General features: G+C 42.1%; 1 protein-coding gene across 4 annotated transcripts in view; it reads right to left on the minus strand.

Moving 5' to 3' along the window:
- The window catches only part of LOC139264681 (ATP-dependent 6-phosphofructokinase, platelet type-like), a 149,742-nt gene that overhangs the window by 33,891 nt on the left and 93,928 nt on the right, over positions 1-21,923 (minus strand). For 3 of the 4 annotated variants that reach the window (XM_070881570.1, XM_070881573.1, XM_070881571.1), the window contains exons 14-17: positions 12,575-12,645; positions 11,241-11,328; positions 8,258-8,410; positions 3,643-3,807 (exon numbers count right to left, since the gene is read on the minus strand). In XM_070881570.1, the coding sequence (XP_070737671.1) occupies positions 3,643-3,807; positions 8,258-8,410; positions 11,241-11,328; positions 12,575-12,645 (477 nt within the window). Of the gene's footprint in view, positions 1-3,642; positions 3,808-5,631; positions 5,785-8,257; positions 8,411-11,240; positions 11,329-12,574; positions 12,646-21,923 lie in introns of all 4 variants that reach the window. The other variant, XM_070881572.1, reaches the window with a different exon arrangement.

Here is a 21,923-nt window from a genome sequence, read left to right on the forward strand (position 1 = left end):
ATTTTCCACCCGCCCCACACAATTTTCCTCTTACTCTACAAATGTTCTCCCTTCCTTCCTTCTTTCCTCAAGCCTCCTTTTTGGGAAATGGTTTCACAAGCACTAGCTAGAATTTCATCCAAATGCCTATTCTTCCATGTCTGAGTCATCATCATCATAAGCGATCCCTCGAACAACGATGACTTGCTTCCAGGAGAGTTCACAGATGGTTCAATGAAGGACCCGATGTTCCAGTCCTGAACTCCAGTTGAGGGGGTGGAAGACGCCTGTCCGTGAATTTTTTTTAACGTGTGGTGACTGTTTCACTTCAGCCACCACACAGGCTTGATAGAGCTCGGCTTTTATCCAGTGGCAAGGATTAACCAGGACGACAGGAGACCTGCTCTGCTGCACGGACCTAGTGCGCACACATATCGCAGTGTGGGCTGACCCGTGCTGCCCCTGGACCCTCGGCTCTTTTGGGCCCCGTACCTTCATTCGCCGAACCACCGCCACAATGTTCCAGGGCCCGGCGCTCCAGCTCTATTTATAGCCCCAACCCACAGTGTGCATCCACAAGGTATTTGACCACATCTGGGTATTGTGCATCAGAGCCATTTCTGATCCTGTTCTCAATAGGCAGGCACACAAGCACACTACCAGAAAGGAGCACAGGATAGCCATCAGGAATTAAAACCATAGAATTCCGCCCCCCCCACCCCTCCCCCCCAATTCAAGGCACTGTAGCCACTCCAGCAAAGAAGGATCATTGTTTATGTAGGAGTTTTCAGAAATCAGATTAATTCTCAGAAACTAATTTATAATACAAATATATAGAATCATACAGCACAGGAGGACATTTGGCCCATCTGTTCCGGCTGTTTGAAGAGCTATCCAATTCATCCCAATCCCCTGCTCTTTCCCTATAGCCCTGTATGTTTCTGTTTTTCAAGTATATTCTCCTTTGAAAGTTTCTTTTGAATCTGCTACCACCCATTTAGGCAGTGTATTCCAGATCAGAACAACTTGCTGCAGTAAAAAAAAATCTCATCTCCCGTCTGGCTTTTTTAAAATCTTAAATCAGTATCCTCTGGTTTCTGACCCTTCTGCCATTGAATACAGTTACTGTCCATATACTCTGTCAAAATCTCTTATAATTTTGAGTTACATAATTAGCTCAGCGTTCCATAGCTTGAAGGAGTTTCCAGAGGACATTACAACTAGATGATACACTGTTACAGGATTTCACTACTCTTTGCTTTTAAATTGGAAAGGGTAGGTACAAAAATTTCCTGCAGAATTTCAAAAATGTCTTTTTATGATATTATATTTTGTATTCCAGGATTATTACAGTAATAAAGCGACTCCAAATGTCAGTATCTTTCACTAACAGCTGTGTTCGCTTCAGCATCTGTGAGATCTTGCAGCATCTTCCAGCCCAAGGGGATAATTTCCCTGGATCTGCTGGCAGTCTAAAGATTGCTTTTAAAATTAAGCTTATATGATCAATTTGGAAGTAATGATTCAAATTCTTCAAACTGGAAAATAGTGTAAATGTCTACAGCTTTCTCTTCCAATAATTAAAAAGGGAGTATGCTTACAATTAAATTATTGCTGCTCATCTTTCTATCCTCCCACTAGGTGACAGTAATTGGCACAGGATGAAGAAATGTTCTATTTTGTAAGGAAATGCTACTTTTTACTCCTGCCAGATTTACCAACTTGGGCAGCAGAGATTATGCAAGATTAAGTCAAGATACTGCTCAATTTCTGAAAACCATGGAACGTTAAGAATCCTGGTAAAGCTACTTGTAAATATTATTGTACTGTAAAAAGAAAATGGAATCCAACTATGGAAAACTAAGAAAGTAACAGTACAAGATCGACGAAAGAAAGACTTGCATTTATATAGCGCCTTTCACGACCACCGGACGTCACAAAGCGCTTTACAGCCAATGAAGTACATTTAAAACGCTGTCACTGTTGTAACGTAGGAAACGTGGCAGCAAATTTGCACACAGCCAGCTCCCATAAACAGCTATATAATGATGAGCAGATAAATCTGTTTCAGTGAAGTTGATTGAGGGATAAATATTGGCCAGGACTCCAGGGATAACTCCCCTGCTCTTCTTCGAAGTAGTGCTATGGGCTCTTTTACACCCATCTGAGAGAGCAGACTGGACCTCGGTTTAACATCCAATCCGAAAGACAGTACCTCCGACAGTGCTGCACTCCCTCAGCACTGCATTAGAGTGTCAGCCTAGATTTTTGTGCTCAAGTCCCTGGAGTGGGACTTGAACCCACAACCTTCTGACTCAGAGGCGAGAGTGCTACCCACTGAGCCACAGCTGACATCTGAGGAGAAACTTCACAAACAAACTTGATTGAACACAGAAATGATATTGAGGAAAGGATAACATTTTTTTTTAAATGCTATGAGGTATGGATAATGCAAGCAGATGTTAAACAATAATCACAGAACCAAAAGCTACAGAATAAGCAAGCTTCAAAGAAGACTACACACAGGTTTGAGTCCTAAAGAACGTAATGCTATTTTGATTAACTCTTAAAAGGAGCTAAATCAATATCTTAACAGGATTAAAAGATAAACATTGGTGTAGTCAAGAAAGAGATTTTCAACATTTGTTTTCCCTTAAAGAAACCTAAAGGAATTTCTCTTCATGAATTCACCACTTGCAGTAGTACAACTGAAATGCATTTGGATACTGTCAAAAATTGAGAGTTTGTTGAATAGTTGAATATTTTCAACATTTCTGAAGGGGGGACATACATCACAATACTGGCATCCAAACCTTTTCCTGGCTGGTCTTGGCTGTAGTCTGTGATAGTGACAAGGGCAAAGCAATAACCAAATTCCTTATTTAGAAATGTGTTGTGTCTCTATTCAGGTCTTAAATGGAACTGATTATTTCCATGATGTTCTCCAGGCATTTCGAAGGACAATCTGATGTGACAACAGCTACTGAAACAAAGGTTAAAAATAGACTAAGTGTACCCAAGAGCATAATGTGGAGGGCGGCATACATCACAAAGTGAATTGTGGAGACTCCACATCTTGTGTATACTAGAAGCTTGAGAAAACAGAAAAACGGGTGGTGGGGGTGAGGCGCAATGAGCAACACACTGTCAGCCCCTCTAATCATATCTTTATATGATGCTATCATTCTATATAATATAGACATATACATAAATTATATATATATATATTTTTATACATACATATAATTTGTGTGTGTATGATATATAATATATATATTTATAAAAAAGAGAAAAAGACACATATAAATTAATTTTCCCTTTCATTTTGTTTGGGTGCACAGCCCTTTAATGGGACTGCGTGGCCCATTCAAGATACCACACATGTACGGTTTTTCCCATTTAAAAGCCGGTGAGCTGGCTGTGCTAGAGCTCCAGGGCACCGTGCAACTCGAAGGGAACATTGATATAAACGTGCACATATGTACGTATGTTGTATGCACATATATACATACACACACACCACACACAGATAGGCATATATATCTAAACTTAAAAAAAATATTTTTAGGTTTTACAAGTTACACCTAGGAAATGGTAGGGGCCATAGCCCTTGAAAAACGATGTTTATTTTTTTTTCAAGAAAAAAAAATTCTTCAAACAGACCTGCAACTCGCGTATATCGAATTTCTCCTCATAGATGTAGGCAACATCAGCACCAGCAGAAAGGCCACTCATGCTGGCCAGGTAGCCGCAGTAACCTCCCATTGTCTCAATAATGAAAACACGCCGTTTTGTTCCACTTGCCGATTGCTTGATACGATCACATGTCTAACAGGAAAATATCAAGTCAGCATAATAACCACAAATTAAATTAAACTCAACAGTTCATAATTAATTATATTTGTTTTACCATCCTTTGCTAGTCATCTACTAGTGTGATTACAGAAATTATTTCAAATTACAAAATGCCAGCAGCATTCAACATTCCTCAAATATAGTTTACTGATTATAAAAAAAATATGTAATTTGATGTTTACAGGTGGACGAGATTATCCAGTAGTTATCCAAGTTAATTACATGGAATGTTGTTTTCATGGGACAACTATTTTGCCCAACGTGCATTATAGGATTTGATTTACGATAGATTATTCAATTTTTACTCTTAACAATGGAATGTTTACAGTGCACGTCACAACAACAAAGGTAAATGGCAAATCACAAGGAACAGCATTTGTTTCACTACAAAATTAGGAACATATGTTTATATTTTATAACATAAGAGTCACGATATAAAATAAAAGATAATTTTGAAAAATTATTTTGGTCCTCGATTCAGAGCCCTCAAATAATGCTTTTTCCATATTAAGTTGCAAACAATTTGCAAAGTACATTTAGTAACAATGGCCCCAAGTTTCCACAAGAAAAAAAACGGGCGCCCCTCCGAGCTGGGCGCCCGTTTTTCGCGCCTAAAAAAACCCTCGGTATTCTCCACCTACTTGCAGGTCCTCTGGCCGTAGGCGCAGCCAGCACGAGCTGTGGGGGGGCGGAGCTACAGTGGGCACGCAAATGCAGTAGCTCCAGGCGCCGAACTGTGTGGGAGGGGCCCGAAGCACGCAGCCCCTAGCCCTGGCCGAATGGCCTCACTGGAGCTGCGTGAATAAGGCTCCTCCCACGGCCAGATCCTGCTCCCCCCCCTGCCTCCGGACCAGACCAGACATCCGTTCCCCCCCACCCCCCCCGACTGACCCGACCCACGCTCCTGTTTCCGCTCCCCGCCCCCGGACTGGATCCGATCCCTCGATCCCTCCCTCGATCCCTCCCTCCCAGCGGCACGAACGGCTGCAGAATTCTCCCTGGCTGAAGCACTTTCACACAGGTAGGAAGATGGTTTATTTAATCTTTTCTTGGCTTATAAATGTTTATTCAGGTTGGATTTATTTGTAGAATATTTGTAGAAGTATAAATAAGGATTTATTGTAGAATTTAATGAGTTCCCTTTCCCCCTCCCCCCCCCCCTCCCCACCTCGTTCTGGACGCCTAATTTGTAACCTGCGCCTGATTTTTTAATGTGTAGAACAGGTTTTTTCAGTTCTACAAAAATCTTCACTGGCTCCATTCTACTTTAGTTTGGAGTACGTTTTCACTGTGGAAACTTTCAAATCAGGCGTAAGTGGCCGGACACGCCCCCTTTTGAAGAAAAAATTCTGTTCCAAAGTAGAACTGTTCTACCTGACGAGAACTGCAGAAAAAAAATGTGGAGAATTGCGATTTCTAAGATAGTCCGTTCTCCACCAGTTGCTCCTAAAAATCAGGCGCAAATCATGTGGAAACTTGGGCCCATTAATTCAGTAAAGGGTCCAGATTTTGTCATTCATACAGCTTAATTCAAATTAGAGAATACTTTTAAAACAATCATTCTCCTGTAAAATTGCATTTTTCTTGACATAGATCATGAAAAATTGCCATATTTATAGAATTTGAGAGGCTTTATAGAGGAAAATTTGAAAGCAATAGCGGAAGCAACATGCAACACAAGCACTGCCACATAGGATTACTGAAGCATTTAGATTATGTGTAGATCAATAATTACTTTGCAGTTAGCATCAAGTCAAAAGCATCATCATAACTGAAACTGAAAAAGATTTGACTTACCTCCACAATGGAGTTGATAGCAGTATCAGCACCCACAGTTAAATCACTACCTGGTACATTATTACTTATGGTAGCAGGCACAACACACATTGGGATGCAAAACTCCTTAATGCATGAACGTGCACGAGTAAATAGCAGCAAAGATTCATATGCCTGGATTTCCAGAACAAAAGTGACTCAGCATTTTTGTCATACGGTGGAATGTAGCTTAATATCATATTGCTTTAGATGCAAGGAGAGGTTTGGCTTCCCATTGGCAAACATGTAAACTTCCAGCAAAAGTGCATGCAAAGTGGCTGCGATCAATGCAAACCTCAGAAAGCTTACACTGGCATACACAGCTTGAAGCAAGTTTGAATTAATGTCAGCACAAGTCAAATTTTAAGTACCAGTAAAGTCTACACTTTATTTGAGATTGGAGAGAGATGTGTAATAGGTCATAAATGATTAGACACATGCTCAGGCAACACTTCATCATGATCTTGAAACTTAAATGAAAGATGAAATACAGTATTAAAATGGAGTGAGTAATTAACAGGACTTTGAATTTAAAATGGGATGATTGAAACTTCAGCAGATGCAAATTGTATTCATCTAATTTTTAATAATCAAATTATCAACTATAACAATTTCCATTTATCTAGCGCCTTTAACATAGGAAAATGTCCCAAGGCACTTAGGAGTGTAATCAGGCAAAAATTTACACCAAGACAAATAAAGAGATATTAGGAGGGGTGACTAAAAGCTTAGTTAAAGAGGTAGCTTTAAACAAGGGTCTTAAAGGAGAAGGGAGAGGGAGATTTAGGGCCTAGACTGCTGAAGGGACGGCCAACCAATGGTGGGGTGAAGGAAGTGGGGGATGCACAAGAGGTCAGAATTGGAGGAACGCAGAGCTCTTGGAGGGATGCAATACTGGAGGTGGTTACAGAGATGGGGAGGGGCGAGGCCATGGAGGGGTTTGAACACGAGGAAGCGAATTTTAAATTTGAAGCATTGATGGACCAGTAGCAAATGTAGGTCAGCGAGCACATGGCTGATGGATGACTAGGACTTGATGAAGGTTAGGATACCACTATAGCTATAGTGTGTGAGTGTAAGACAGAGACAAACTAAGGATACTCAGCCTCATTTCCTCACTAGTCCTGCTAAACTTTAACAAAGGGTACAGAAAACTGCACAATTTATAATTCTACTCTATTGCTTTGCGCAATGAAGGCAGCCAGGAACAAGAGAAAGAAAGCAAACCAAAATAACAATATCTAATAATATGATTTGTTTTAAGGAAACGAATGGGGCCATAAAGAAAAAACACCATTGGATGGCAAATGTGATTAAGTTGGATGATGATTTTAAAGACATTTAATTTGATATTGCTGTAGAAAGCTTTAGTAGAAGCAGCTTTGCTGTTTCGATGAATGAACTACTCCCGGAATGTTGAAACATCCTTTTTCCTTTTACAGATGTTATCGATCTGTTGTATTTCCTATTGTTGCAAGATATATTGATACTAATATATCTACTTTAATGCTTCTAAATATTTGAGCAGAACACTTTTGCAGTTTATGGAAAATTATGAAATGTTGCCTTTTTAGTACATAAGCTACATGTGGCAATTAATATGCAGCAAAATGAAAACACCATTTTTTTAAAAACCATTAGTAAAAATTGCAACAGGCAAAGAGTTGATGCAGAAACAGATACTGAAGCATTTTCTGCTCCATTGCATGCCTCAGTTACCTACCTTGAATAATATCCAATTGCAACATTATCCACCAGCACTTGCAAGGGTCATACTATTGTGTATCCCCCCAAAATCACCAGGTTGTCTTGGGGAAAATAAAAGACTTTAAGTTTCTGAATTTTCTAGTTACCTAAACTGTGCTCCAACTTTAGTTCCACAGAAAAGACTGATCGGATGAGAAAATAATAGGAACATTTTTTTCATGGAGAAGCAGAGTAAATGGTTCGGTCTTTTAAAAGCTGCGGTATCAAATAAGTTTGAGAGCAACAAATTTCTGTGGACAAGCATTCAAGGGCTGCTAACAGACCAGTCTCTTGGGTATTATTAAAGATGATAAAACATCTACTAAGTTGACTACCTTGACCTCTTGGACAGAATGAACTGCTGTTTCAGAGCAATAAGCCACGTGGGTCATGTTAATTCTGGTTTGAAACTATCCTGAGCTGCTGTAAATTAACTGCTATAATTCAGAAACACAAGACGAGAATTTTTAATTTTACTGGTTTTCAACTAAATAAGGGCTCATCAATATCACTTCAGAACTGTCAAAAACAGGAAGTCAGATTGAAGGCACTTCAATAATCTGCTTCCTTGGCAGAAAAGGCATTGGCAAAATTTAGAACCTCACGCTAATTGAAAAAGGCTCTATAATGGAAGAAATGAGTTTGATCATCTAAAATTAGAAACCCAACAGCCCATTGTGAAGCACAAGTTAGTAAGATTAAAATGGATGTGACTTTACATTCGCGAGGGAAGCCAGTGCTTTGGAAGTGCAGTGTCAATCCTGCTGGTGCTGGCAGATAACAGATGCAGTTGAAATAATCCCAAATATCTCTTTGGACCATTGTGTAAGCACTGTAATCGCACATTCCTAGACAGACTTACATCAGTTATAGCGTTCAGGGCAGTATCTGCACCAATGCTGAAGTCTGAACCAGGCACATTGTTGGAGACAGTGGCAGGAACCATTACCATGGGGATACAGAACTCGTCATACTTGGCACGTGCAGCTGAGAGTTCCAACAGTCCCAGGTATGCCTGGAGGTCACATCCAGATTAGCTTCATGTACAATAGTTAAATCAGAAACATACCAAGAGCCAAAGGGAGAGCCACCCATCACTTGCATTCTTACACTAGCTAAAAAAAATACTCCATCTTAAAACAAATATTTTTAAACAGTTACATTTTGCAATCTACTTTCACCATTTTAGGCTCCCACAGCAGCCACCAACCACTCCTCTTCCTCCTTCATCCAGGAAAGCCAGCGATAAATGGAACCTCCATGTGATTCACCAATAACCAAAAATGATGTTCTTACTGGGGAGCCATGATCTTATTGAATGGCGAAGCAGACTCGAGGGGCCAACTGGTCTACTCCTGCTCCTATTTCTTATGTCTTATGAGTAGGGACCTGGATGTATGATTTCATGAGGATAAAGAAACTGTCCAACCACTTTTCATCCTCCCAAGGCAGATCCCAGTGTCATGCAATTCTCCAACCATCATGCCAACTGGGAACTGGTGGAACTCCTTTAGTGATATTAGACATATTTGCTAGCCAGTCAAGATTGATACTGAAATTCCAGTATTCTAGCTGGTTGCCAAACACTTCACTGCTGGCACTACCAGGGTACATTGTCATTTAAATATATATATACTTTGTTATACTATATATTGGGTTCACTGTTTCACTGTTACATAGAATTACTTAGAATTTTACAGCATAGAAATGAGACACCCGGCCCAACTGTTCTATACCGGTGTTTATGCTCCACACAAGCCTCCTCCCCCCACCTTACTTCATCTCACCCCATCAACTGTTAAATTTACCGTACATCCATTTTTATTGTACCCTCCTGTGAAACATCCAATGGCACTATTTTGCAGTCACCTGATAACTACTTATAGACTATAATGAAACTTGCCTTTTTAACTGACTTAGCCTAACTTTAAAACATTTTCAGCTCTCTCCCACTCTCCCCTGACCACAAAACACTGTAGCAAAGCACTGAGAATTTGAAGCAAGAGCCTAATGCCATATACATTGTAATAAATTTTGGATACATTAAGTTTCAGGCAGTAATGCAAACATGGGGTTTACATGGCATACATGAACTGCTGGAGCTGTGTTCTTGCAATTTATGCCATTACCCTGTATCCCTTGATTAAATTCCTGCCTAGATACATATTTTCTTACTCTATACATAATTTCTATAATCAAAACAAAATTTCCATCACACTTGAACAATAGGAAATGTCCTAGACACAGCCTTTGCAATACATGTTCAATTTGCTGATAAAATATCAAAATGATATGAAATGATGTGACAGTTATATCAAATGACAAGTTGTAAAGTTTGAAAAGACCACCATCTCAACATTACTTTATAATATTGAGCCAAGGCAGTAAAGATCAACAGTCCTGTCAACAGGTTTTATCAACTTCTACACAATGTTATACATACTCTCTTCCATGTTGCTGAGCTTTGCTGGCTCAGAAGCTTTGTTAACATTCTGACCCTATCTGGATGCTAATCTAGGATGCGCACTAGCACTCATTGCTAATATCATCAGAACAGATCCAAACTGCAAGTTTGAAGACCTAAAATTGTGGACCTTAATAAAGCTGGGCTGGAGGGGGGGGGGGGGGCAGAAAGTAGAAAGGTATTCTTCCAAGATATTATTCAGCACATTGAATAAATTTAAAGTATCTCCCCACCCCCCTCCCCCATTACAGTAGCATTCAGTTTTGCATAATGTGAAAATGTAATCAAACTTATCATTTCAGACCTGACTCAAAGTCACTCATTACTTTTTTAGTACATTTTTAGTTACTGTTCCTAGCTTTAGGTAGATTAAAACGATCTCTTTGGTTAATTATCTAGTAAAAAAAATGCATACAACACCATCACTGAAATGAACAGGCTGCTCAATAAAAATGCTACCCTTATCCGATTCCTGCAAAACTTTACTACACTCTAATCATTTGCTAGCTGAATGCAAATAGAACTGTTTTTAGCTCTTTTCCACCAAGATATTTCTTTTTCCCAAAGGGATTTCTCAAGTAGGTTAAACTATTTGAGGCAGAAATACAATATGGCAGTTATTTTAATATCGCAACACTAATTTATCTATTTTTAATATAAAATCTACATGCAAATATAAAATCAACTTGTTAAACATGAAGAACTGCTAATCCTACATGAAATATTAAAATGGTAGAAATTTAAATATACCTGCAAATGTGCAAAAATTGAAATTTTGGAAGAAAAAAATAACTCTGCTAAACATGGTGTCAGGATCAATTACTATTGTTTTGATCAGTTACTACTGCTTTGAAAAATTCCAGATCTTCTAAAACACTCAAAATATTTAGCAAAGGCACGTTTATTTTTTAAATCCAAGCTCAGTTAACAATATTTTAGCTGCTGTTGCGAATGATGATTTTGCACAAGAGGAATGCAAATTGCTGGATGGGGCTCGTCACTCAAGTTGGTCAATTAGAGGACAACACGGGACTGCTTATGCGACATTATGCCCAGTGTGCTGCAGGCACGGTACTCAACAAGGGCAGTTATCCCAGCCAGAGTGCCACCTCTGGATTGTACCAAGTTTGGGAAGAGACTCGAAGATCATGGATTTTCTCATAAATTGGAAGCTGCACTATCGGAATCAGTATAGCGGTTTACAGAAAGAAACTTTTGAAAGAATTTGTATTCTTTGTTTCACTAAAACCCGAGTATTATGCAGATTGCTTTTTGTGTATTTAGTAAAGCCAGAAAGGATTATGTTGGAGAATCAACTTCATTTTCAAATGTATACAACATTTTAGCGTGTTTCAGAACATGGGAGAAATGCAGCTCGTACCTCGAAGCCACCAATCAGCAGCAAAGCACTGATGTTATGTAAACGTATCTGCTCAGCAATGCTCTCCGGGTTCTTTGTAGGAAGGGTGCTGCAAAGTATGAACAAATGAAAGGTTTACCAGAAACAGGGGCAACTGATTTATATCCAGTTGCAATGAATATAACATGAAGGATATTTGTACATTTTGGGGACATATACAGAACTTTTATATTTTGGTGAAATAAGCGGCAATTCAAATATGGTTCAAAATATATATATATGGGGTGGGGGGGGGGGGGGCAGGGTTTGAAACATATGCCCTAAACAGGCGTAAAGTTAGCAGAGTGATCATACACACCCCACCTAAAGCCACATTATGAGACCTGGGCCATTTGCAGGTTTGGGATGCAACCCGACAAACGGCAAACTCGTTGCAGCTCGGCGGTTGTGGGAGGACTGGGAAATCAGCCTATATGAAGCCAGTTAATAGATGGGGCCTGATCCCAGAGAGGGGTTAAGCACAGGTCAGCAATGGCTGACAATATTCTTGTGGAGCTAGGAGCAGTATTGCTATGTTTCTTGCTCCATAACAAAAAATATAGAAATCTGGATTCCTTTTCTTTTGTGGCCACTTTCAAGCTCCGTCAGCTCATTGCCTAGTACAGGTACAGCCCAACCTTTGTACTTCAAAATTGCAATCAGGGTCCTGTAACGGTATGGGACCTGGTTTTGAATATATAAACCACCTCCCGCCTGAAACGAGTGTGTTTGTGCACCAATTTACAGGCTCAAAATTTCACCAGGTGGGCCTTGGGCATCCTATTGTGGCCGAGCCTCCCCCCCATTCCCTCAATTTACCTCCACAAGCTCCCCTTAAGGTTAGAAACAGGGCGTTGGCAGTTGAAATTCGTCCCCATTGTCTTTCAACACAGATTATGAGCATTCCTTCTGCATTACGTTATAACATACAATGCTTCAGTCCAACTTCTAAGCACATGCCCTAGTCATGCTCATACTGTATTGAAATATTTTATATTTTCCTTCATTAATTACAAAAGCCCTGTGAACTGAAAACATAACCAAAAAAAATTATTTCAACAGACTGTCGGGTTTTATTTACTTACAAGCGAGAATTTTATTTGTAAACAAACTACCCAAATTGAAAGAGCGAAAATCAGTAGACTCAAGCACCAATCACTATTTACAGGATTGAACAGATCCCTTGTGATGATAGCAAAGTCCATTTGAAACCACATTGCAACCATACATTAAAGGATGGCTTTTCAGGATACTGATTTACATTTCTATTCAGTCTGGATTAAACACGAACACACCATTGTTAGCACTGTATTTACCGTTTAGTACCCAAAAGGGAACCACCTTGGCCTGTCCAGCCTCCAACATCACGCCATTTAATTTCTTTGATCTGAGGGAGGGGGAAGAAAAAAAACCATTGTAATAGATTCCATATGTATGGTAAAACATTTTAAAATTGTTTGCTACTTTTCCTATTCCTTATTTTTGTTTTCTTTCAAACTCTCCTGTGCAAACACTATTCCCCAGTTTTAGCAGGTCGGATGACCGAGTGAATCCCTTCCCACACATGGAGCAGGTGAACGGTCTCTCCCCAGTGTGAACTCGCTGATTTGTCAGCAGGCTGGATGAATGAGTGGGTCCAGGCTGGATGAGTGAGTGGGTCCAGGAGAGGTGAGGGTTCGGGGCCCAGAAGAGGCGAGGGCCCAGGGGCAACACGGGCCAGCCTACACTGCGATCTATGGATAGTAGGAGCATATGTGCACACTAGGACCATGCAGCAGAGCTTGGTCTCCAGTCGTCTTGTTTAACTCTTGCCACTGGATCAAGATCTAGCTGTCAAGTCCATGTGGTAGCTGTTGTGCAACGGCCACCCCACGTTAAAAGAATCCATGCACAAGCATCTTCCACCCTTCAATATATAGTTCGGGACCTAGAATGTCAGGTCCCTCATTGAAATAAACACCTGTGAACTCATCCCTTTTTGGTTAGGAAGCAGGTCATCCTCGATACGAGGGACCACCTAATACTAATATCCCCAGTTGTGAGACAGGGCATGGAATCTGATTAGAAACCAGTTATTAGCTGCACGAAACTGGCCCAAGGTTGAGCCGCCCTTTGAGGAAATTGCCAGGTCTCTGCTCAGTATTTACTTGGACTGATTGGGAACTTGTGTTGTCTCATAGGAAATCTCAGGGACCAATGCACGTTCTATTCTTGTATGGTAAATCAGGTTGTTAAACAACTCCATGTGCAAACCTTCATCCAAACTTCCCTTCATGATGGATTGCTTCAGTTAAGGCAGTGCTGATATCTGGTTATGGAGTCACATGTTTGTGACAACACTGCATATGCAAATGAACCATTTAGACCCAAGCTCCACCCCCACTGAATGTTCATTTCAAGTCTGAAAGTCATGAATTAATCGACTGGAAAATCAGTATACAAAATAAACCAATTCTACATCCACTTGAAAAAGTGTACTCAAGTAGCATTCTACATTTCCTGTTTACTCAGACAAAACTGGGTCTTTAAAAAAAATAATTGGTTTGAAATATTTCCAACAACTATTGATATCAGCACCCCCCACCACCCCAATGTCATTACAGATGCGGAACCCTTAAAACACTCCGTATATATCTCTCTCCAGGTCTCTGGCTCAAAGGCACTCAATGATAAGTAGATGGCTTAAAATAATCGGCTATTCTTTATCCTGTACACTTTATATAGCGTGGCACTGCACTTTGAACAGGAGACGATTACTGACCCACAACGCAGTCAAGGTCACAGTCGAGGCTGAAATCCAGGGTCACATTTAAATAGACTGGAGCTGCATGGCAAATCCTCAACTCAAACATTAAATAGGAATGAAAACCACACAGAGTGGCATAAACCTTTCTGCTACTATTGCCATCTGCTTCTGTGAACTAATCCACTTACAAGCTTTAAGTAACCCAGAATACACTAGTATTAATTCTATCACATTTCAATTAAAATAAGTAGCAATGTCAAGCAGATCAGATCTAAAAGGCAAGTATAAGATAGGCTTAATAGAAACATAGAAAATAGGTGCAGGAGTAGGCCATTCGGCCCTTCCAGCCTGCACCAACATTCAATATGATCATGGCTGATCATTCCCTCAGTACCCCTTTCCCGCTTTCTCTCCATACCCCTTGATCCCTTTAGCTGTAAGGGCCATATCTAACTCCCTCTTCAATATATCCAATGAACTGGCATCAACAACTCTCTGCGGCAGGGAATTCCACAGGTTAACAACTCTCCGAGTGAAGAAGTTTCTCCTCATCTCAGTCCTAAATGGCCTACCCCTTATCCTAAGACTGTGTCCCCTGCTTCTGGACTTCCCCAACATCGGAAACATTTTTCCCGCATCTAACCTGTCCCGTCCCGTCAGCAACTTATATGTTTCTATGAGATCCCCTTTCATCCTTCTAAATTGCAGTGTATAAAGGCCCAGTTGATCCAGTCTCTCCTCATATGTCAGTCCAGCCATCCCTGAAATCAGTCTGGTGAACCTTCGCTGCTCTCCCTCAATAGCAAGAACGTCCTTCCTCAGATTAGGAGACCAAAACTGAACACAATATTCCAGGTGAGGCCTCATCAAGGCCCTGTACAACTGCAGTAAGACCTCCCTGCTCCAATACTCAAATCCCCTAGCTATGAAGGCCAACATGCCATTTGTCTTCTTCACCGCCTGCTTTACCTGCATGCCAACTTTCAATGACTGATGAACCATGACACCCAAATCTCGTTGCACCTCCCCTTTTCCTAATCTGCCACCATTCAGATAATATTTATCCACATTATACTGCATCTGCCATGCATTTGCCCACTCGCCTAACCTGTCGAAATCACCCTGCAGCCTCTTAGCATCCTCCTCACAGCTCACACCACCACTCAGTTTAGTGTCATCTGCAAACTTGGAGATATTACACTCAATTCCTGCATCCAAATCATTAATGTATATTGTAAAGAGCTGGGGTCCCAGCACGGAGCCCTGCGGCACTCCACTAGTCACTGCCTCCCATCCCGAAAAGGACCCGTTTATCCCGACTTTCTGCTTCCTGTCTGCCAACCAATTCTCTATCCATGCCAGTACATTACCCCCAATACCATGTGCATTGATTTTGCACACCAATCTCTTATGTGGAACCTTGTCAAAGGCCTTTTGAAAGTCCAAATACACCACATCCACTTGTTCTCCCTTGTCCACTCTACTAGTTACATCCTCAAAAAGTTCCAGAAGATTTGTCAAGCATGATTTCTCTTTCACATGTACCGATCATGTCACTTTCCAAATGTGTCACTGCTTTCCAAATGCGAAAGCAAAGAAAAGCTGCTGTACAATAAGTATGCAAATCAAGTGAAAGCACAAACTATTTCAGCCTCCCAGATCAGCTGAGAGGACAGGAAGAAGGGATGGAGCTTTGCCAGATTTACTATAGGCAAATTGCCATATCTCTACTAAGAAACTTGGTAGTCTACCAGTTCAACCTGGTTCTGAATTCAAATTCTCAAATACGGTAACATATTTGTCATTATATATGTGCCATCAGGAATAGGGATTGGAACATTTTGGTACAGCATGGTCAAATATCTGATACAAGCTGCCTCATGTTCTACCCCAACAATGTGCCTCAATTCCAACCTCAAATCAACACCCAGACTGTAACAACGTGAACTCTCAATTCTTGTCCCAATATGTTTGCAGCTTTTTAAGTGACACTGCCAATTTAGCATCAATTTGTGCTCAGTAGTACGTTTCTTTTTCCTTTGCTCTTGGAATGTGGTTGGCACTGGCACTGCTGTGCGTATTGCCCATCCCTAGTTGCTCGAAGGACATTAAAAGTCAAAAACAATGTGGGACTAAAGTCACATATATGCCAGACTGAGTAAAGGTGGCAGGTCCTTTCCCTGAACAATACTGGTAAACTAATACAAAGGCGGATATGGCGGATTCTGGGATCTGAAATAAAAACAGAAAATGCTGGAAATCTCAGCAGATCAGGCAGCATCTGTGGAGAGAAAAGCAGAGTTAACGTTTCGGGTTGACGAACTTTCGTCAGAACTGGCGAGTGTTCGAAAAGAATACATTCTTAAGAAGTACTGAAAAGGGGGAGGTGAAGAAAGAACACAAGGGAAGGTCTGTGATAAGGTGGAAGGCAGGAGAGATTAGAGACACAAAAGGGATGATGGGCTGAATTGATATGGTAATGCTAGGAGTTAGAAAAAGATTAGTCAAAATAGGGTGTGAATGGCAGAATAAAGACTAGCTGCCATTGGAGACAAGGAGAAAATAAAAACAGAGACTCGTGGGGAGGGGGGGGGGGAACAGGGAGGAAAGCAAAGATGGGCAGCAGATGTGTTCTGAAATTGTTGAACTCGATGTTGAGTTCAGAAGGTTGAAAAGTGCCTAAACGAAAGATGAAGTGCTGTTCCTCAAGCTTGTGTTGACTGGTAAACTAATTGGGATTTTACAATAATCTGGCAGTTTTCATTTGGGTGTCAGCCCTCAAATGATCAGATTTATTCAACTCAATTTCACAACCTGCCATGGTGGGATTTAAGTCATGGGGGTAGAACTTGGACCATGTTGCATTCATTTATGGGCATAAAACAGGCGCAACAAAGGTAAATTTTGGGGACCAATGTCTGCGTGCCCAAAGAACATCCGAAAGACGTCCAATCCGATATTGGGTTGGGTGATTTTTCTGGTGCCCCAGTGACTGCCTGAAAATGCCGCTAGGCCACTTACATATGTAAATGAATGGCCTAAAGACTGTTTTAGGACCTCTTGCCAAAATTGGATATCGCAGAGTGGAATTCTTCATTGGTTGCTGGGTGACAGCTAACAAAAGATAAGTTTAAAAAAAAATTATCATTGCAGTGGAGCCAGGAGGAGCAGGAGTGCACCCCGACTCCACAGTATGCCAGCCACACTCCTCCCTCACCACTGCCCTTCATTACCCGAACATCGAAATTGTAAATTTCTGCTCCTATCTGCACCGCATTTTTAAAAAAAAATGTTTATAAAAAGCCAGCATTTATTGCCCATCCCTAATTGCCCTTGAGGTGGTGGTAGTGATCTGCCTTCTTGAACTGCTGCAGTCTGTGTGGTGAAGATACTCCCATAGTATTGTTAGGGAGGGAGTTTCGATAAAGGAACAGCGATATACATCCACGTCAGGATGGTGCATAACTTGGAGCGAACGTGGAGGTGGTGGTGTTCCCATGCACCTGCTGCCCTTGTCCTTCTAGGTGGTAGAGCTCGCGGGTTTGGGAGGTGCTGCCAAAGAAGCCTTGGCGAGTTGCTGCAGTGCATCTTGTAGATGGTACACACTGCATCCACGGTGCACCAGTGATAGAGGGAGTGAATGTTTAAGGTGATGGGTGGTGTGCCAATCATGCAGCTGCTTTGTCCTGGATAGTGTAGAGCTTCTTGAGTGTTATTGGAGCTGCACTCACTCAGGCAAGTGGAGAGTATTCCATCACACTCCTGACTTGTGCCTTGTAGATGGTGGAAAGGCTTTGGGGAGTCAGGAGGTGAGACACTCGCCACAGAATACCCAACCTCTGACCTGCCCTTATTGCCACAGTATTTATGTGGCTGGTCCAGTAATGTTTCTGGTCAATGGTGACCCCCAGGATGTTGATGGTGAGGGATTTGGCGATGGTAATGCCGTTGAATGTCATGAGGCAGTGGTTAGATTCTCGCTTGTTGGAGATAATCATTGCCTGGCACTTGTTACTCGTCACTTATCCAGGTCTTGCTGCATACGGGCATGGACTGCTCCATTATCCGAGGAGTCGCAAATAGAACTGAACACTACAATCATCAGCGAACATCCTCACTTCTGACCTTATGAGGGAAGGAAGGTCATTGATGAAGCAGCTGAAGATGATTGGGCCGAGGTCACTGTCCTGAGGAACTCCTGCAGCATTGTCTTGGGGCCATGATGATTGACCTCCAACCACCACAACCATCTTCCTTTGTGTTAGGTATGATTCCAGCCAGTGGAGAGTTTTCTCCCCGATTCCCACTGACTTCAGTACGGAGTATAAATGAGTATGTAGTAAATACTTGCCATCAATTTCTGCCAATCTAAGGCAATGTACATCAAACGGTTTTCAATTCAAGACTATTATTCATCTTAAATTTCTTCTAGGCTCCTCTTTTTCTCTTCACCAAGAACGATCTGACATCACAGAGCAACCAGTTCCTGCACAACAATGCTGCTACTTTGAAGGTAACCTTTAGGAGATGCACAGCAGTAGCAGCATCAGATGATTGTTCTCCTACAAACAGTTGAGATCAGCACGTGTGTGCAAATTCATTCTCTACCACTCCAAGACAAAACACCTTGTTAGTCCAATGTGCTGCACCAATATTCCACCCTAAAATGGTCAATTTTAAGTGCTCCAACTGAAGGAAAGCAAACCAAGATGCAGTCACTATATGTCAGAAACATTCAGTCTAACTGGTTGATGCCAGTTCATTGGATGTATTCAAGAGGAAGTTAGATATGGCCCTTACGGCTAAAGGGATCAAGAGGTATGGAGAGAAAGCGAGAACGGGGAACTGAGGTGAAGGATCAGCCATGAACTTATTGGATGGTGGTGCAGGCTCAAAGGGCCGAATGGCCTACCCCTGCACCTATTTTCTATGTTTCTATGTAAGTATTCCTTTAAATCATCTCATTATGACATGACTGGTATACAAGTACTACTATTCGTTATCAATAATGCAACTAATAATGTAGACTGTTCCAGTAATTTGCATTTTTAGTACCTTTTATGGATATCAAGCTGATGCTACAGTAAAATCAAGAACAATTTATCAATTGCAACTCATCTAAGTAATAAGGTGGTTTCACACATAGCCCGAAAAATTGTGTTAATATGACTCTGGGATCATCAAGAAGCATTATAGTCACTGATAAAGCATTTGAATTTGTAGTCAATGGCCAATAGTTAATTTTAATTTGATTGCTACAATGCATACTCCAATTGATTTTATAGGATATCACAATGCTCTTCACGTAAAATCACAAGTAGTTTGAAGGAGGAGAAACAGACACAAACAAGGCTTAAAGAAATATGGGAGTAGATTTTACACTTTGTGTAAATCACCCAAAAATGGACGGTATTTCCGGTGTGGCGGTGTTTCCAGCGTGGGCGGTAAAAATGGGTTTTCAGATCGCCGGCTTGTCACCCATTCTCAAAGCCCCTAGTCTCCATTTTTGAAATTGGGCGTTACCGCGAGTATATGAAATGGGCAGTAGCGTTAAATCTCTGCTGTAAAGTGTCGCCGTCTTTAACAAAGCATAGCAACGCTCGATTCCCGCGATTCAGGAGGTCAAGGGTCATGACAGGCACATAAGAGGAGAGAGGGAGTGCAGAGGAACTGAAGGTGCGTGAGGTATGGCTGCTTTGGGAGGAAGGAGGGAGAGTTTAGAGCTTTAGAGCAAATTGGGGAAAAAAAATTAGCTGCTACCAGCCAGATATTTTCCCGAATTTGGTGTCTATAATGGAGGGAGAGGAGGAGGTGACACAGCACGCTGTGGAGACTGACGCTGGCGACAGCAGTGAGCTGGGAGAGGAGCACATTGGAAGGCGCAAAAGAGCGACAAGGTTCTCGGAAGAGGCAAATGCCTCCCTCCTGCAGGAGGTCGAGTTACGCTGGGGTGATTTGACACAGGGAGGGCATGGGAAGCCCACCCCAAAGGTTTACCAGAAGATATAGGCAGAGATAGCAGAGGTGGTTTCGTCAGCGACCAACGAGGAGCGCGAGAGCAACCAATGCCGCAAACGATGGAACGACCTTGTGGGATCCGCAAGAGTTACATTTATTTACATGTAGTTATGTATTTATATAATTTGATTTGTAAGAATCAAGACTGACTATCATCAGATGTGAGGTCTTTAACGGGAATGTTGTACTCAAATCTTGTGGTCACAGTGTACGTCTTTAGTTAAAGAATGATAATTATCATAATAATCATGATTACATCTGTCGGTTATGTGTTGCATCAATCTCTGTGACAGTATCTAGCAATGATATCATGCAATGATCTCACGCCATGTCATCCTGTTACTTTTTACAGAAGAAGCTATCGACGATGAGGTCCGTGCAGAGGCAAACGGGTGGGGGGCCTCCAGTCACCAGCGACATTACTGAAATGGAGGAGCGGGTGCTTGCACTCGTGGGGAAGCACACCTGAATGGCCATGGAAGCAGCTGCAGACTCTGAAGTGATGCTACGCAAGTAAAGTTTACACCATTGCATGATGTAAAGTCAATTGATGACACACCGACTCATATCCGAACAATAATATATGATAGATGATTTCTAAAATTGTCCTAGAAATAATGCTGGCCAAATGAAAATCATTGCAATGCAGAATGTGTTGATGGCCCTGAAATGTGATGTCTGTGATGATTTTGATAGTGGTAGTGCTTTTGCCGTGTGTAGCGCTGTAATCACCTTGTGACCCTAGCACCCCCTTCTCCTCTAATAACCTCATTTGTGTTTTGCAGCTCAGCTAGCAGCGCAGCCCCAGGCAAGACCACAGAGGCCAGAAGGTGAGGGCCCGGGGCCAGGCTCGCCGGACGATCCAACATCTGATGCTGAGGAGCTCCGATTCTCGCCCGTCAATCCGCTGGGTCTGTTCTCTACGGATGAGAGTACAGACTTCGAGGAACCTGCATCACCACGCTCCAGAAGGCATTCCACCCCAAGGCCATCTAGTGCTCCTCCGGCCATTCCCACCTCCACTCTTGAGGTACCAGGCCCAAGCACCTCACCACAGGGCACCCTATTTGTCCCCAGGATGGCGCCGACCCCACAGAAGTTTCGTGGATGCGGCATGTCTGGTCCACGAGCGCGAGAGATGGTACAGTTGTCCAGAAGGACTGTAAACATTGGTGACCAGATCCTCGATGCATTAGGTGGCAGATCCCGACAGCGGGCCACCATGACCGAGTACGTTTCCGAGGCCCTGGAGGCGATAGCCAGGAACACTGCTGGCACAGACCTTCCAGTGGTCCTGGAGCGCGGCACCACCAGTGCCAACGACATGAGAGGCAGAACCAAGATTCTGCTTCTGGATCCGAGAATGTTCCCACTTCAGCACCCCCTACTCCCGTACCATGCAACCACCGCCTCTGCCTTCATCCCCCCCAATGAGGCACTGCCTGAGGAGCTCTTCGGCCAGGCGGCATGGAGCGAGGAGGGGAAGGGGTAGAGGTGGGGAGAAGGGGAGGGGGGGGGGGGGAAGGAAAGTGAGGTGCATGTCCGCAGGTGAAGGCCGTGTTATATCTCCATCTGGGTGTATGCAATTTGTTGTAATGTATGGGGGGAGGGGGCCACCCTCCTGCTTTGCATGTATATTCTGTGTTGCTGGAAATGTTGACCATTTGATTGACGTCAATGGTCAAAAAAGTGGGGTGGGGGTGGGGTGTTTTTGTCCATAATACTTATGAGTTCAGACCAATGGTCGTAGAAGATGTTTTTTATTCAACATAACCTTGTTGCGCATTGTCTCCGATAGCTGGTCCGTTACACACTGGTGATTCCTTAATGTGAAAGGGTTAAATAAAACTTATCTTGAATCAACTTAAACTTTAACTGGCACCAAGATGATGCCCACCATT

This window comes from Pristiophorus japonicus, chromosome 5 (genome assembly GCF_044704955.1).
Source record: "Pristiophorus japonicus isolate sPriJap1 chromosome 5, sPriJap1.hap1, whole genome shotgun sequence".
NCBI classification, from domain to species: Eukaryota; Metazoa; Chordata; class Chondrichthyes; family Pristiophoridae; genus Pristiophorus; species Pristiophorus japonicus.